At 51.8% G+C, this 15,707-nt stretch overlaps 2 protein-coding genes across 8 annotated transcripts; both read right to left on the bottom strand.

The window, feature by feature from the left end:
• Window positions 1-953: 953 nt before the first annotated feature.
• On the bottom strand, window positions 954-4,294 carry si:ch211-151h10.2 (uncharacterized protein LOC567699 homolog). 2 transcript variants are annotated; one of them, XM_053874172.1, is made up of 9 exons: window positions 4,162-4,294; window positions 3,849-4,086; window positions 3,710-3,771; window positions 2,698-2,836; window positions 2,533-2,639; window positions 2,295-2,475; window positions 2,024-2,107; window positions 1,637-1,720; window positions 954-1,566 (listed from the first exon to the last, which is right to left on the bottom strand). In XM_053874172.1, the coding sequence occupies exons 1-9, from the start codon at window positions 4,236-4,238 to the stop codon at window positions 1,306-1,308; spliced, it is 1,233 nt and encodes a 410-aa protein (XP_053730147.1). In that variant the 5' UTR covers window positions 4,239-4,294; the 3' UTR covers window positions 954-1,305. The 2 variants fall into 2 exon arrangements, with proteins under 2 accessions (XP_053730147.1, XP_053730146.1); XM_053874171.1 differs by having other exon boundaries at window positions 3,849-4,089; window positions 4,162-4,271.
• Window positions 4,295-4,845: 551 nt separating this feature from the next.
• prdm10 (PR domain containing 10) lies at window positions 4,846-15,372 on the bottom strand. Of its 6 annotated transcripts, none has more exons than XM_053872652.1 (23): window positions 15,310-15,372; window positions 14,073-14,187; window positions 13,044-13,205; window positions 12,911-12,970; window positions 12,747-12,851; window positions 12,242-12,410; window positions 11,931-12,172; window positions 11,543-11,743; window positions 11,362-11,434; window positions 10,879-10,996; window positions 10,661-10,781; window positions 10,030-10,290; window positions 9,183-9,527; window positions 8,876-9,031; window positions 8,630-8,809; window positions 8,445-8,555; window positions 8,160-8,360; window positions 7,953-8,096; window positions 6,484-6,654; window positions 6,226-6,363; window positions 5,981-6,152; window positions 5,821-5,918; window positions 4,846-5,287 (listed from the first exon to the last, which is right to left on the bottom strand). In XM_053872652.1, the coding sequence occupies exons 2-23, from the start codon at window positions 14,142-14,144 to the stop codon at window positions 5,096-5,098; spliced, it is 3,492 nt and encodes a 1,163-aa protein (XP_053728627.1). In that variant the 5' UTR covers window positions 14,145-14,187; window positions 15,310-15,372; the 3' UTR covers window positions 4,846-5,095. The 6 variants fall into 6 exon arrangements, with proteins under 6 accessions (XP_053728627.1, XP_053728625.1, XP_053728631.1 ...); XM_053872650.1 differs by lacking the exon at window positions 15,310-15,372 and adding an exon at window positions 14,374-15,303; XM_053872656.1 differs by lacking the exon at window positions 15,310-15,372 and adding an exon at window positions 14,374-15,303 and having other exon boundaries at window positions 5,987-6,152.
• Window positions 15,373-15,707: the final 335 nt, after the last annotated feature.

Below are 15,707 nucleotides of genomic sequence, written 5' to 3'. Positions count from 1 at the left end.
TGCCGTGTTCCTCCAGCTGCAGGGTGATTGAATTTGGATCAAAGGCGACTCAGTTTTTAGTAATAACAGAAAGGCTTCCGGCGCTGACCTCAGCTGACCCCCCCCCAACCCTTCAGCCCGAGAGCTCGGCTTTGAAGTGCCACTAATGCCGAGACGATAGAGAGACTCTGGGTTGTTTGAATCTCTGACCCTGAACACATTAAAAGTTACTTTTAAAGAGACATTTTGATATTTGACCTTGTGACCTTCCATCTTGGACTGACCCAGTTTCTGCTGAAGAGCTGAAGCTCAAGTCCGTCTCCCACATTTTTGACTGATTGACTGAGAGAATCGGAGCTTGGCATCGCTGTACACGAGTCACACGTATCATCACCTGCTACTGAACAGACCCCATCCAGTCCTGACCCACGGATGCAGTCCAGATCTAATCCAAACTTTCAAGCACCCCGTAACACTGAGAGGGCGGAGCAAGTGAAGGAGAGGACAGAAATGAGAGACACACAGTCCAACAATCAGCCAGCGCAGAAGAACAGCTCGGACAGGAACGTGAATCCATCTACTAGAGATGTTGCTCAACGCTTTCAAGCAAACCTCGGATCTGCTCCAACAGGAAGGTCGTGGGTTCAGCTCTGGCTCACAAGTCAAGCAGATGAGGGGTCATCGCCATCATCAATGGCGTCATCTTCTTCTTCTTCATCACCATCCCCACCATCGTCTCCATCCTCCAATAAGGCAGTTTGGTCAAACGCAGCAACTGAATGCTATTAAAATGTTTTTAGTGACGCGTCACTGACCGATATATTGTATTAGGGCGCCACCTTGTGGCGTAGCGCACAAGACGGAGATTTTTGACTTGTTGACTTATTTTATTATTACTTTTTTATATTCTAATCTTTTTTATATTCTAATATTTATTTCACACCATAATTCAAAATGTGATCAACTGATTTATTTCCAAAATCTTTTTAAAAAAATCATTTTTATCAACTTCCTGTTTGTCACTTTGGCTCTTGGATTAAACTTCGTCCTCTCCTAATTTCCGGAGAAATGTGTGTTCTTTCACTGACTGGTATATCAGTTAAAAGCAAGTCATCTGAGGAAGGCTGGCCACAAAAGGAAAAAGTTCAATAAATAATCAAATTTCTACACATGAAAACAGGATCCAGTGAGAGAAGTCATTTGATCAGAGTACAGAAACAAGTCCAAGTGAAGCCTGACTCCACCGAAGCAGTCCTCCTCCATTTGTGTCTGTTGTGAGTGATGGGAATGTTGGCAACTCCACTGAGCCTCACCAGTCTCCTGGAGTCACTTCTTCCTCCTGCTGGACCTGCGCAGGCGTCCGATGGTGGAGGAGAACTGCAGAGCCGACCTCTCACACAGCGACCGAAGACCGTCTGTCTCCCAGGGTCCATGAGCAGGCTCGGGCGGATGAGGGGGGTCCTGGGAGGAGCTGGGACTGGAGGAGGCCAGGCTGTCGTGGTGGGCTCTCCCGAGTCCCACCAGGTGAGCCTGGAACGTGGCCGTCTGCTGCTCCAGGGACAGGAAGCTCTCCTGCACTTTGTCGAACTGCAGACAAGATGAGAGTCGGCTCACTGCCTGACGCACCAAGCACCAGTCTCTGACTCTCCAGACTCACCTGCTCCATGTTGGACTGAAGCAGTAGCTCCGGCCACATGGACTCACTGCTGCTGCCCATGTGACTGTGACTCCAGGTCAGCTCCTGTCCGAGCAGACTCCGTCAGCCGTGTGTGTCCATGAATATTCTCGTGTGGACCAATCTTTGACTAGACACTGATCTTATATTTTGCTCGTGAGGACATTTCGGCTGGTCCACATTGAGTTTTGAGGTAGGAAATGTAAAAAATAACTGGGTCATTATAACTGGGTCTCAGTTTGGTTGAAGGTCCTAGTGAAGGTAAGTCATAAGGTTTGGATGGTTAGGTTTAAGGAGAGAGGCTGGGGAAAGGGTGATGGCAATGAGAGATAGCAGCCTACGTGTGTGTGAGCATGTGTGTGTTCTCACCTGCAGCAGCTGCGTGCTCTCCTTCAGGTGGTTCTGACACAGGTCCAGTCTGCTGCGGTACTGACCCAGCACAGAGAACAAAGTCTGAAAATAGAAAGAGCTCAGTGGCGTGGTGCGTCAACACAGTTGTTTTGGTCACATGAACAGAGTGAATCGACCCAGAAGCCTGAGAGAACCAGCATCAACTGTGACTCGTAGATCATAGCTTTTTAGCCTCAGTGAGAGAGAGAGGTTTATTGAAAAGCATAAACTTGATCATGAAGTGGCTGACCTCAGCGCGGGTCAAGGCAGAACCCAGGTCCACTTGGTCTTCACTGCCCTCTTTGGTGAGGGTCACTCCGGCGTGAAGCTCCTCCAGCTGAGCCCAGAGGTCCTCCAGCCCGTCCAGCATGTCCTTCACGCTGACCTCCAGGTCCCCCTGGGCCCGGAGCAGCTGATGCAGAGTCCGGATCCTGCCAGCAGAGGGACACCTCATCCTATAGCCACTGAACCGCAGTGATGGAGCTCACCTGTCCTGCAGGTAGGTGAGGATGAGCTTCACTCTGTCACACACAGCTGCGCTCTGGTCACCCCCCTCGGACCGCAGGTCGGCCAGCTCCAGGCTGCGGGACACAGACTGAAGAGAAGAGTCAGTCGGAGTCAGGTTGGAGGTCAGGTCGACGGGCGAGTCTCACGTTCAGTCTGGACAGCAGCGTCAGGATTTGGGGGACGCTGGTGTCCTGGAGGGGCTCCTGGAGGACGCACAGGAGCAGGCTGTCGGCCAGTGCCTGAGCAGGGGAGACCCTGAGAGTGGAGCCCCTGGACCGGGACGTCCTGGAGGAGAGGCAAGTGAGGCTGAGACAGGTGTTGGTGTTTGGTCCTGAACTTCACTTGTTTTATCAGGAGAGCAAATGTTTCTCAAGTTTCTGACTTGACTTTAAACAACAATGTGAATTCACGACGAGTTTCACCACTGCAACATTTGGTTCATGCTCACTTTATTTCATTTTCTTTTATTTGCATAATAGTTCTGTGAAAAAAAACACCAAGTCCATTTTTTATCTCACAAAAATATGTAGTTATATAGTCCATTGTCTTTTTTTACTTTCAAAATATTTATGAAAATGAATTTGAATTTGAATTCAATGTTTGAATTAAAGTGGCGTTCTAATTTTAATAATTCGATTTCAGACACTCATAATTTTGAGATGATAAGTTATAATATACTGTACATAATTGTTATAAAATCTTAAATTGTACCATTATATATTCATCACTGTATTTCATTTTCATTTCAGCAATCTAGTTTATAATAAATCACCAATAATTTTCAATATTTTACCACAACGTTTTCGATGCAGAATTTAAAAATGTAATGTTAGATAGCCTTTAATTCAAATATTTCATTTAATCATCACCATCTACTTTTTTATTTTAATTCATTTACTTGCATTGTCTCTTATTACACATCATTTTTTTTAAATGTAATCAATTCGACCGTTTTATTTGGAATACAATTTAGTGCATTTTATTAGTGCGTTTCATTTCGGGGTGAAGTTGCACTGTAAATTTGACGTCTTATCTGTTTCATCCTGTGCCTCACTCACTGTTCTGCACTCGCTTCCAGATAAGGTTCAACTTGATCAGATATTGTGACGAGTTTCTTCGCTCATCTCAAGTTTCCCAGAAGGTCACGCGCAGACTCACCACGTGTACGTGACTTTCCTCCTCTCGGTCGCGACCTGACGCTTCGACCTCACGAAGGTTTTCTGAGAAAAAAAAAAAAACGGCGTTCAAAAATTGATTTCGGAAGACACGCGCCTCGCCTGTGACGTCATGGCCTCACCCGCGCCGCTGCGGGCTCCAGGCGGGCCCTCAGGACGCTGAGTCCGGCCCCCATCAGGAGCCACAGGCCGCAGACCAGCACGACCCTCCAGCACAGCTCCGGCAGCGCCAGCGAGGTGAGCAGCGGCGCCTCCTGCTGGCAGACCGCCCACACTGCAGCCACCGGGGCCAAACTGCACCATCCTCCCCAAGAGCAGAGCCTCCTCAGCGACCAGGAGGGAGGCGGGTCCGGGCCTGAGCTGCTGCCACACAAGCACTCGGGTCGATCCTTCCCTCTCTCACTTTCGACACTCGGGTCTCGGTCCAACACCCACCTGTGCTCCTCTGCTTCCCGCAGCTCCCCGCCCTCCTTCAGTCCTGAGTCCAAGCCCTCCTCCTCACCTCGGCCCATGTCCCCTGCCGGTCCGGTCAGTGTCAGCTGAGGTTCGACATGCTGCCGCTGGAGAGTCAAACATCACTGCAGTGAGCTCACAGACGGACTGGAGGAACAGGATCCACCGGGTCCGGTTCCTCGATGTGGGACGCACCTTTTTCCACATTCCACCCTCGAGTCCGAGTCCCTGCTGCGCCTCGCCCACATGTGAACTTCAGACCGCCAGATTCAGCCAGGCCAGAAACAGCCACGGCGAGAGGACCAGACCGACCTGCTGCAACCAGAGGTTACGGCAACACCTCCGGAGCTCGCTCAGCCACAACACAACAGGACTACACAACACACACACAGCACTGACGCACAAGACATTTCCATCACTAACAGTCTACAAACAATTCATTGTTTCAGGGACACACAACCTCAGGATGCAACCTCCACTCTCCCACACGCCTGCAGACTCACACACTCCTGAACTACCAGCCAACTCAACACCTTCGGACACACAACTGAAGCACAGCTCCCAGAAACCCATGTAGCTCACTCACTCACTCACTCGCACAGTGGCAGCAACAGATGTCCCAGTGGGACACAATACAACACACAACAGTGGAGTCCAACAGTCTCATTTTACTTTACAAAAGTTGGGTGCAGGTACAGGTGGTGAAAACAACAGGTCACAGTGGTAACGACAACGATTGTTTGACAACACGGAAGACTTGTCGTTGCTCAGGACGCGACGGAGCCCACCACTTTATTTACAAGCTCTCACGACCTTCATCGTCTCATCGACAGAGTTCTAGCAGCAGAGGGAGGAAACGACTCGCGTCTGGTCCTGGGTCTCTCCACTCAGAGGTCCCGGTCCGTTCCGGTCGGCCTCAGGGTTTGGTGATGTGGACTTCGCTGGCGCCGCTGCCGTTGGTGGTGGTGGTGATGATGAACTGTGCCGTGGTGCTCTGGTTGGCGGCCTGCGGCTCCAGCGGCTCGCTGCGGTTCTGGGCGGAGCTCTGAGGCGCCGACTGCTTGGTGTCCAGCTCCGTCTGACCCTCCGATATCATGTAGTGGGTCGCCTGGTGAGGTCAGAGGTCACCGTGTGATCAGCGGTCACAGATATCACATACACGTTTGTATCGCTATCCATTTGGGGACCTCTTAGTGCCACAACCCTTTCCCCAGCCTCTCCTTAAACCTAACCATCCAAAACACATGACTCACCATAACCAGGACTCTGAAAGTGAAACCCAGTTATTTTAAAGTCTTCATCCTCAAATTGAGGCTTAACCTTGTGGGGTCCAGCCAAATGGTCCCCACATTGGCCTAAGGTCCTCACAAGGATAGTGTTTTGTCAAGAATTGGTGCTCACAAGCGAGGATCAACCAAGCAACACACACACTTCAGTTCCCTAATTTCTTGGAGAGAGATGAGGTGAGCAGTCTAGACATCCAACCAAGGCCTCCTGATATCAAAAGAACTGTAGAAAAACTGGGCCGATAAGTTCCTTATCTGGTAACCTTGACTTGTTTTTGACTGTTCCCAGAGTAAATGAACCTGTTTTGGAAGAGGCACCGGTGACACTCATGCCTCTCCAGGTCAAACAACTCACCGTTTTCGCCGGGCTGCTGTTGACTCCAGACACTGGTGTCCGGGCTTCAGCGATCACATACTGAGCGTGTGGCAGCGCCATCATCTGGATCTCCGAGGCTGCAGATACAGACCGGGTCAGAACCAGAGCACAGAGCAAACCCTGCGGAGCACTCACTCACAGTAACCTCGGTAGTTCCAGTTCCCAGGGATGTAGGCGTGCTGCACCGCCCCCTGCTGGCCGCCGCTGCTCTGCAGGGTGTTGTTCTGGGACAGAGTGACCGGGGTCAGCTGGGCTGGACTCAGCTCCTGGCTGGGCTGCTGGGAGCTCGGGCTGAGAGGCTGCTCGGGGTTCTAGGAGAGAAGCAGGCGGGCATGAGCTCTTCAGACCAGTCAGACGGACCGTCCTCCACCTGCAGGGCCTCACCTGGCTGGTGGTCGGCTCGGCCGTGATCGGGTCCCCCACCTGGACCTGCTGCACCTGGATGGTGTGCTGGCTGTAGCTGTGGGGGTCATGGAGGTGGGTCACGTCCACGGTGGGGTGCTGGGAGGTTGGTGAGGTCGCCTGAGAAAAGCAAGCACAGCCGCAGTGAGAGGCGCAGTTCAGGACCTGACTGAGGAGCTCCGCAGCGTCAGACTCAACATGGAGCCTCTGGAGCCACAACAGCACTCAGAAGTCACTCACTGGTGCCACCTGGACCACCTGCAGCTGGATGTGCTGCGGCTGGGACATGCCTCCTCCGGCCTGGGACACCGGAATGTACTGGATCCTCTGGAAGTCTCCCTGGGCCGTCCGGAAGTCCGTGGTGAGGGTCTGGGAGAGCTCCGTCATGGCCTGGGTCAGCAGGTCCGTGGTCTGAGGGGCAGAGAGACGCGAGACACGTCAGCAAACTGGCAGAGAATGCTCAGATGACAGAGGCACTTTACAGTCATCAGCTCAGCTCTTCCTTAACAATTGCTACCATCAGCTCGACTTGCTCAGCAACTCACCCGTCAGCCTTCACTGACATCACAGCTTTTCACCACATTTGTGCGGAGATAGAGGTGGGCAATATGATGACATTAAATCATGACAATTGGAAGGTGTTGACTAGTAACCAAGGTGAGGAGATCACATGGATTCGCTGACATTCTTCCCATACACTATACTGTAGAGCTACAGTGTATTGATGCGCAGCACTGCTGTGGTGCGCCGCGCTCCTCTTCCCACACACTCACAACGAAGAAGCTGGTCAAATGCTCAACTTCCAGCTGTTTTTAAACCTGATGCGCCTCCAACTTGACCACACACTTTCACCACAGAACCATGGAGGGAGTGATCCTTGTCGGACCCACAACGCCAAAGACTGTCTGCACCGCAGAGCTAACGGCTAACATGACGTCTCACTTCAAAGCTTTACTGATACTCATGGACTGTCAAAGTGTGCTGTGTGGTTGAAAGGTTGGCCAAAAACTAAATGCACAACAAAATAAATGTGCGTCAAAATGTGAAAAGAGAAACAATACTTGTTTTTATGAAGCAAGTTCAGGCAAAGAATGCTAAGAATTTGTCTGGAAACTCTAAACTACAATAAAATCACGCAACAGAGAAGCGATAAAATCAAAGCAGTTATTTAAAGTAAGTAAATAAATTAATAAATCATGATATATTTTGCCATATTGCCCCTATCTGGACACTTTTGAAACAAATACATTTTCTGTAATTTGTTTCTGCAAATAGCCTGGCAAAATAACAACCGAGTGTCAGTAGCTATTGTTTTTCACAAATGAACAGGGATTTTCAATAGGACTTTAAGCACAAGTGCGCTTTGGCCGAGGTTCCTTTGGTGGTGTGCCTAGACAATGTGGTGTGGCTAGACAAAGGTTGAAAAACCCTGCTCCAGAGATCTGAAGAATACTTCATTTGACGAAGCAGCTCACTCTGTGGGACTGTGAGTGGAGCAGTAAACTAGAGTTCTGAGGACCATGTGGTTCTCAGAAAGAGAAGAAACATTCTCCGTAATATCAGATGTTTTTTCCTCCGACAAATAATGGCTCTTGTAGACACAAAGTGGACTCGGAGTACTGCAACACTTGGAGCGAGTGCAGGAGCTACACTGGCGAGGACAGCAGCTCACACTCCTGTGAGGTGATGAGCGAAGGCCACACACTCACCACGACCGCCTCAGCTGTGGCTCCGTCGGCACTGATGACCGTGGGAGTGCTGCTGATGACTGCTGTGGTCAGCGGCGTCTGGATGCTGTTGGTGAGCTGGGCCAGCTCTGGGTGCTTCTTCCTGATGTGCTGCACCATCTTGGTCTGAAATGAGAATCCAGCAGGGTGAACTGAGCTCCCTCTCCTGGCTCCTGCCCACCCACTGACCTTGCTGCTGTACTGCTTGGCGCAGTGAGGGCAGCAGACGGGCGCGGTGGCGATGGTGCCAGTCAGCTGCGTGTGCGTGCTGAGCATGGGGTCGGGCTCGCCGGGCGCCGCCGGCCTCAGCTTCCGGATGCTGGGAGGAAGTTCTGCTCCCGGGTGGTTCTTCAGGATGTGGGCCTTTCTCTTGCTGGCACTTTTGTAGACCTGGTGAAAGCAGAGAGGACGATGGAGATGTGGAGGACAAGCGAGAGGACATCGCTCTCCTCCCCGACACCAGCCACAGCGTACCTTGTCACAATACTGGCAGAAGTAATCCCTGTTAGGCTTGATGATGGGCAGGGTGAGCTCCGGAACGTCGTCGATCCGCATGTCTGGGTGTCTCTTGGACAGGTGATTCACCTGCGCACACACGCACATGTGCAGCTGAGTTCAAATCCCTCTGCTGGAGCCGAGCGTCGCGGTGAGGTGCTCACCAGCATGCCCCTGCGTCTGAAGCCCATCATGCACACTCGGCACTTGAACACGAAGCTCTCAAAGTCGCTGCTGTGAACCTTCAGTTTCAAAGCCTTGGCGCGATGGATGCGATCCGCCTTCTTGGCTTCTCTGTCGGGATTGTGCATGCGCTGCATGTGCTCCCGCAGCTTGTCTTTGCGCTGGATGCCCACAGCAACATGAGGTTAGCAAACCGCCGCGGAGGCCCGCTCACCACCGTCTCCCACCTTGAACTGTTTGCCGCAGGTAGAGCACAGGAAGTCCTTGCGGTCCGAGTGGCGCAGCATGTGCAGTCGCAGTTTATCAGGTCGACAGAACGCCTTCTCGCACTCGCAGCATCGGAAAATCTTCTCCGAGTGGAAGCAGCGGATGTGTTTCTTCACCTGCAGGAGGATGAAGAACAATGTGAGGAGCGTCAGGCCACCTGCCAAGGCTTTGTTCCGATGCTTTCATTTATCATCCAAGTTTATTATGCTGGAATTATCCGCCGAGTTGGTGACCGCATGGATTGGCAACAAATCTCCGTCCACAGACCTGGATGAAGTCGTTGAAGCTCTTCTTGCAGGTGGGACACGTGAAGCGCCCGTCGACGGCGTGCACCCCCACGTGCTCCTTGAGCAGGTCCAGCCTCTCGAAGGACTCCGGGCACAGCAGACATGCGTAGCTGCGGTTCTCCGTGTGCACCAGCAGGTGGTCCTCCAGAGCCGAGTCGCCAGGGAAGGTCTTGCTGCAGATGTGGCAGGTGAAGGCGAAGGCGTCCCGGCCATGCACGCGCAGGTGCTGGTCCAACTTGTCCTTCTCCCGGAAAGCTTTTCCACAGTGAGCGCACTTGAACGGGCGGAAGCTTTTCCGAATGAAGAGGTGCTGTAGCGCCGCATTCTGAGAGAGAGAAGGAGAGAGAGAGAGCAACAATGGAGCTTCAGAGACTAGAGAGGAGGCGTGGGATCAGAGGAAGCTTCCCGCCAGACAGTACTGACCTGCACGTCCATCTTTGAGGGCATTGGGAAAGAGGCACAACAAACAATCAGACAAGCCTATTTCACGAGTGCTGAGTCAGCAGTTTCAAATCAAACCGACACAAGACCTCAGGGTGCTCGTACTGAAAAATGATTCTCTTACTCTAACTGAATGGTTTTTATTGATGCTCTTTAAAGGTTCTCCTATCCAATCATCTTTCTTTGCTTCCCTAAGTCAACTTAAGTTCCTCAGCAGTGTGTCTCGTGATGGAACCAAAGTACTTTCAGGTCCCGATCTGGATCACAATCTTCCTGCAGTAATGTGGACACGAGTCACTCAGGATGTTGCCCAGGTTTGATCTCCTAAGGGTCCCTCCCTCTTGTACTACGAGGATGATACTTCCCAATCTTTGGGTTCCACTCACCCGTATTCTTTTGGCACGGCGCAGGTCCTGAGAGGTGAGGAGGTTGTCGGCCTGGCTGCTGGTCGCCGGATCCTCCTTCAGAGGCGATTCCATGTTGGACAGAGGGGCAGCGTCGGACGACTCTGCTTCTTCTGCAGGTGTTACCAGCGGGTCCTCGGAGTCGGTCACCGGTTCGGACTCCTTGAGGCCATTCTGAGGTGCGTCTACTCCTCCTTCCTCCTCTGGCTGCTGCTGAGGCTTCTCAGTCAGCTCCAACATCTGCTGCAGAGAAATGAAGACGGCCAGATGGAGTTAATTCATTCCTCTTCACTAAGCAGACAAAGACATTGAGAGATTTTCGTGAGCGGAAGCTCAACAAGATACAAACCACCATCCTGCGACAGATGATGGCGCTACATGACAGGCAGAACATCTACATGGTGACGTTAGATGTGACCGTCTCTAGCTGAGATGAGGAGTGCAGATGATGGTCGTGTTTCAGTCAGGTTTGGTGGCTCAGATGGAGGCTTGTTGAAGGATGACGAAGACAATGGTGTGTGTCATCATCAAGTATTTAGTTTTTCTAATTCTGATGCACTTTTTCCAATGAATGGACAGAGAGGATGTGTGTGACTCATGCGAGGTTTCTTACTGTCGTCTTGTCCTCCGCAGCTTCTTCTGGAGCGTCCAGCCGCATGAATTTGGGTGGGCGACCCGGTCTCCTTCCTGCGCCGAATCTCTTCCTTCCTCGTCCTCGCCCTCGACTCCTGGGCCTGTAGAGGAGCAGGAGGAGGAGGAGGAGGAGGAGAGGGCTGCCAGGTGAGCGCAAGCTCTACAGCGTGAAGAGGAAGCAAGTGGGGGACACTTTACCTCACGGGGGAGCTCAACTTGTCGTCGTGCAGGTTGAGATGCTGCTGCAACTGTTCAGAGCTCACGAAGCGACGGTTGCACTCGTAGCAGGGCCAGTTCTTCTCCTGCTCCCGCAGAACTGTGGGAGGAGTTCAGCACTCATAAGCCTCTGAGCAGTCACTTGTCACCTGTGAGTGTTGTTAGAGCTGAAGCGGTGTCAGGGTCACATTAGAGAGCACATGTCGCGTGTAAGAATCAGACAAGGTCAATAACAGTAGGTTTGACAGCAGCAGCAGCATTAGACTCAGTGTCCGGTTACTTTCTTTCCTGTGCAGCGAGACCTCCCTGGGTCAGAAACATGCTTGAAATTTGGATCAAATCGAACTTTCTTCTGGGCCACAAAACATTTTTTGGTGGGCCAGATCTGGTCCCCGAGCCTCCAGTTTGACACCATCTACACTTCAACTTACTGCTGATTGTTTTTGGAAGCACATGTGGCCTCACCTTTCCTCTCCTCCTCCGTTACACTGTGGATCTTCTGGTTCACAAACTCGGCGTACGACGCTGCGTACCAGACCTGAACACACACACAAACACAGGTGTTTACTTGATCCTGAAAACCAACAGAGAACACAGATATCGCCTCTCTCTCTTGCAGCTCAGGACTGACACAGCAACCACTCGCCTTCAGCTCCTGTTTGGGTTGAACGTTCTTGATGGTTGTGTAGAAGATCTCCGACCCAAACTGATATGCCACCAGGTTCTGCTCCAGGTAGTTCTGCGCCGGCCGGACAAACATCATCCAGTTGCAGCTCTCCTCGTCGGACAGGTCGAACCAAGCGTCGTCAGATTTGCCTGTGTCTTTTTCAGTGTCCAGCGTGCACAGCTGCAACAGCACGCAGAAGAAGCAAGGAACTTTTGAGAAGAACCAAGGCTGTATGGTCGACTGTAGCGTCACTTGTTCTTCCTTACAAAAAGCAGTTTGAATAGTTTTGACAACTCTGAGGGTTAAAGTCAAGCGCCATCGATCCAGGAATGATCACGCTTCATCCTTTCCCCTCTACCCTACACACCTTCAGGTGCATGTAGTGCTCCTGCAGGCGACTCTTGGGGACCAGCGGTCCCTCGATGGGGCCGAACTGAGTCCGCTTAGGGATGCGTCTCTTGCAGAACACTCCTCCGAGGAAGCGATCGATGTAGAGAACCAGGGGGAGACTGGCACGGGCCCGGGACATCACGGGCCGGTTAGGGATGGGTGTCAGCGGCCCGTGTTTTAAACACACAGAAGGGTTCGTGTTGTTGCACTCCTCACACCCTGCAAGGCACCATTCAAAGGACGTCACAAACCTTCTGGCGCCTAAAGGAAGCGTGGTCTGCCACTCACAGAGGTTGAGAGGGTTGAAGGGCTCCGGCAGACGCAGCTCCCAGTCGTCCATGTCAGAGTCGTCTGCCTCTTCTTCCTCCGAATCTTCAGCCGAGTCAGTGGCTCCAAGAGGGCTGATCGGGGTTTCACCCATGTCCGTCATGGAGGTGAGGGAGCTGGACAGCTGCTCCTGTGTGAGCGGAGAATGGAGACAACTCGATGGATGTGTATTCAAACACAGTCAGCGTCTCCACTCACGTAACATTATGTGAGCAACTGCCCTGCCAGATGGCATCACTACTTTCAGTCACTTCCACTATGATCACAACCAGGCTTTTAGCTAGGGGGGCGTCTGGGCATCAGCAAAACATGAAAAAATGGACGCCCGATTCTGGACCATAGCTTGGCCACCAGATGCCGCAATATACCGGTGTGATCAGGCGTCCGACAGCCTTGCCTTTTCGCTCAGCTCTACGACAGCGGATTTTATTCTCAAGGGTCTGCGGTCCAACAGTGGAGGCCTCACCTGAGGAACCGGCTCCAGGATGGCCTGCGGAGCTTCTGCTACATTACTCAGCACATGCAGGTTGGCGGCGTTCATGTTCTGTCCAGTCGGCAGCAGGACTGTGACCTGCGATCAAACACCAGAGTTGACAGAGAACCTGGCGGCTGCTCAAGACTCAAGTGTACCTGTTGAGTCGTCCCATCCTGCTGAATGTAGGCCACCTGAGGCTGATCAGCAAACACAGCCTGGAAGGAGACGGAGGAGGGGCAGTCGTGAAACTCCCGTCTCTCTAGGTTTATGACAGAGTCTGGTCCTCACCTGGGAGCCATCGGCGGGGTGTATGTAGACCAGCGTGTGTTCGGCTGACTCCACTGAGGTGTAGGAGCTGCCGTCTGCGGTGTACACCACCTGCTGCTGCCCGCGGTCCGCCTGATCCCCGCTGTACACGATCTGGGCCACAGTGCCACCTTCAAAATGCACCTAAGTCACAGATGAAACCACTGAAGCAACGAGTTTGACTTGCTGCTACGATCAGTTCCATCACTTCAGCAATGTAAGTGGCGCGATTCTTCCTGACAGAGAGGTAAACATTAATGGGAATTGTGCATTTATTATACAATATCAAGTTTGTTGGAAGTGTTTATGCTACTAATAAAAGTAGTTATTCACAGACAGAGGAATGCTGAACGAGGGAGTGTGGCTGAGTGTGCGTGAGAAATTGAAGTGACAGGTGGAGTAGAATGGCGGGAGTGAAAAACCCCACAGGCCTGAGCATTGTAACTCTTTAGAGGGTCCAAGGTCAGATGGAGGAGGCTGGAAAGTACCATATTCTCCAGAGCTGGAAGGAGCTGGTCCTGATAAGAACCACCTGGGTCCGGAGGAGGGGAGCATGCCTTGTGATCGTTGCCATGGTTACGAGGGAGACAGCGACCGCAAATGGCGTCAATGGCTGAGGACCAATCAGACTAGGATGGAGCACTTTTGTGTATAAAGGGTCAGGACCTCAGAAAGTTCTTCGTCGCTTTAACAGACTACTGTTAAGGCTAGGTCAGGTGTAGTCGCTGACCCTGAATTCTGCTTTTGTATTAGACCCCTCTGTCAGGGAATAAGTTTCTTGGATATAACTTGTTGGATTCTTGGTCGTCATGCTCACGAGTAAAAATGGTAAATGGTTCCTTGCGGAAAAATAATCTTCACAGTACAATACAAGCCAATAACAAGCAGCGAGCTCAACAACTGAACTCTGCGGTTCTTCAGTTCAAGACCTAAGGTCATGATTCACACACCAGCTGCTGGATAAACACCAGGCTGGTGAGTTAAGAGTCACACTGGAGTCAGAAGGCTTACCTGCGTGGCATTGGTTTGGTCAGCGTTTGCAGTTGGACTCCACACAGCTGAGGGCTCTTGTTTGGTTTCCATAGCAGCCGCGACCCATGGACCCTTACAACGTCACCCCAGACACCTGTGAGAGACAAGCGCTGCTGTCACTGCAGGGTCCAAGCCAGGAAGCGTTTCTGCACCAGCAATGATGAGGAGCAGGGAGGAAAATGAATCTTAAAAAAATAATAATCTTAGGTTTCAGACAAATGGAGACAGAAGAGCCCAGAAGCTACACAGATATGATGAATGAATATAACGTGTATTTTACCTCTTGACCTGTCGGTTATAAATAAGATGTGGTTCAAGTCAACTGAACTTGAGTCCAGACTATATATATCTCTTGATGTAAACTGTTGTTATGACTGCACAACGATGACTCACATTATTGTTCTTAAAAGTAAACATTGACGTCAGTCTCTCTCTCTCTGCGTCTCATACGATCCGAGTGGACCGTGTTGAAAGTTGTGATTGAGTGTGTCTGTCCTGGCTGTCAGCAAAATAAACCAGCGTGTCGGCTGGGCCGGTACCGTTCACACAGCAGTCAGCGGGGGTACGAGCCTCATCGAGCGGCTACCCTGCAGCGGGGAGGCCGCCTCCAAAACTCAGATTAAAAACACCGCCCGGTGCGGAACACTTGTTCCCGGTGATGCCTTTCAGGCGTTAGTGACGGTGGTTGGTGCGATCAACGTGCAGGTCGGTCCCCCCCATTTCAGCCGACAGGTTCTCGGTCCCAGCCGGACCATACCACAAGAACCAGCGCCGCAGAAACCCGGGCGCCCGCCGCCGCGCCGCTTCAGCTCGCCCGCAGTTTCACTCCACTGGAGGCCCAGGTTGGAGCCCAACTCAACTCGGACGTTCGTTTCTCAGCGATAACTGCTCGGATGGAAGAACACGAGCCGATATGGAGCGGTTAACAGCCCAGATAGTGAACGCGATCCACCCGTCCCCCGCTCCAGTTGAGCCCAGCCCTGGCTGTCGGCAGTGGCGCCAGGAAGACCGGCTCCATTTTGGGTGGGACTACGACAACAAGCACACCGAGCACTGCCGCGGACTCGAACGCGTCTAACCCCGGCCCGGCAGCACACACGCGCGCGCTTCTCAGTCCAACACCCTCGGTGTTCTGCGAGAAACCAAGCCCGGGGCTCAAACCGGAGGCCATGCTTGTTGTTGAGGGGTGTTATGCAGGCTGTCTGCTCGGTCTTACCTCCGAATGGTAGCAGCAGAGATGGCCGCCCTGCATGTTTTAACGGAATCTGCCTGGCGACCGGCTGCAGCGGCGCGTCCCATTGGTAGAAGTGAAGCGGCGTGAAAGGCAGTTGCATTTATTTTTAAACTTCACCTGACACAAGCGGCCTGTAAATTACTACATGCGTGCTACAAACGACAATAATATATTTATTTACAAACTTTTCCACCCGTATTTATAGACAGAAAATAAGTGCGCAAGTATTGCTAACCTTAATTTTATACTTGTCGCGGGTATAAACTTGGTAGCTAAAATACACACACACACATATATATATAGAGAGAGATATTTTTAATAAGAATGAAGTCAGGAAGTATTAATAAGGCTTTGTTTTTCGAACCCCCATGTTGCCTCCT

This window comes from Synchiropus splendidus, chromosome 8, assembly GCF_027744825.2.
Source record: "Synchiropus splendidus isolate RoL2022-P1 chromosome 8, RoL_Sspl_1.0, whole genome shotgun sequence".
Lineage (NCBI taxonomy): Eukaryota > Metazoa > Chordata > Actinopteri > Syngnathiformes > Callionymidae > Synchiropus > Synchiropus splendidus.
The sequence above is the reverse complement of the archived record's forward strand: the minus strand, read 5'-3'. Positions and strand labels throughout refer to the sequence as shown.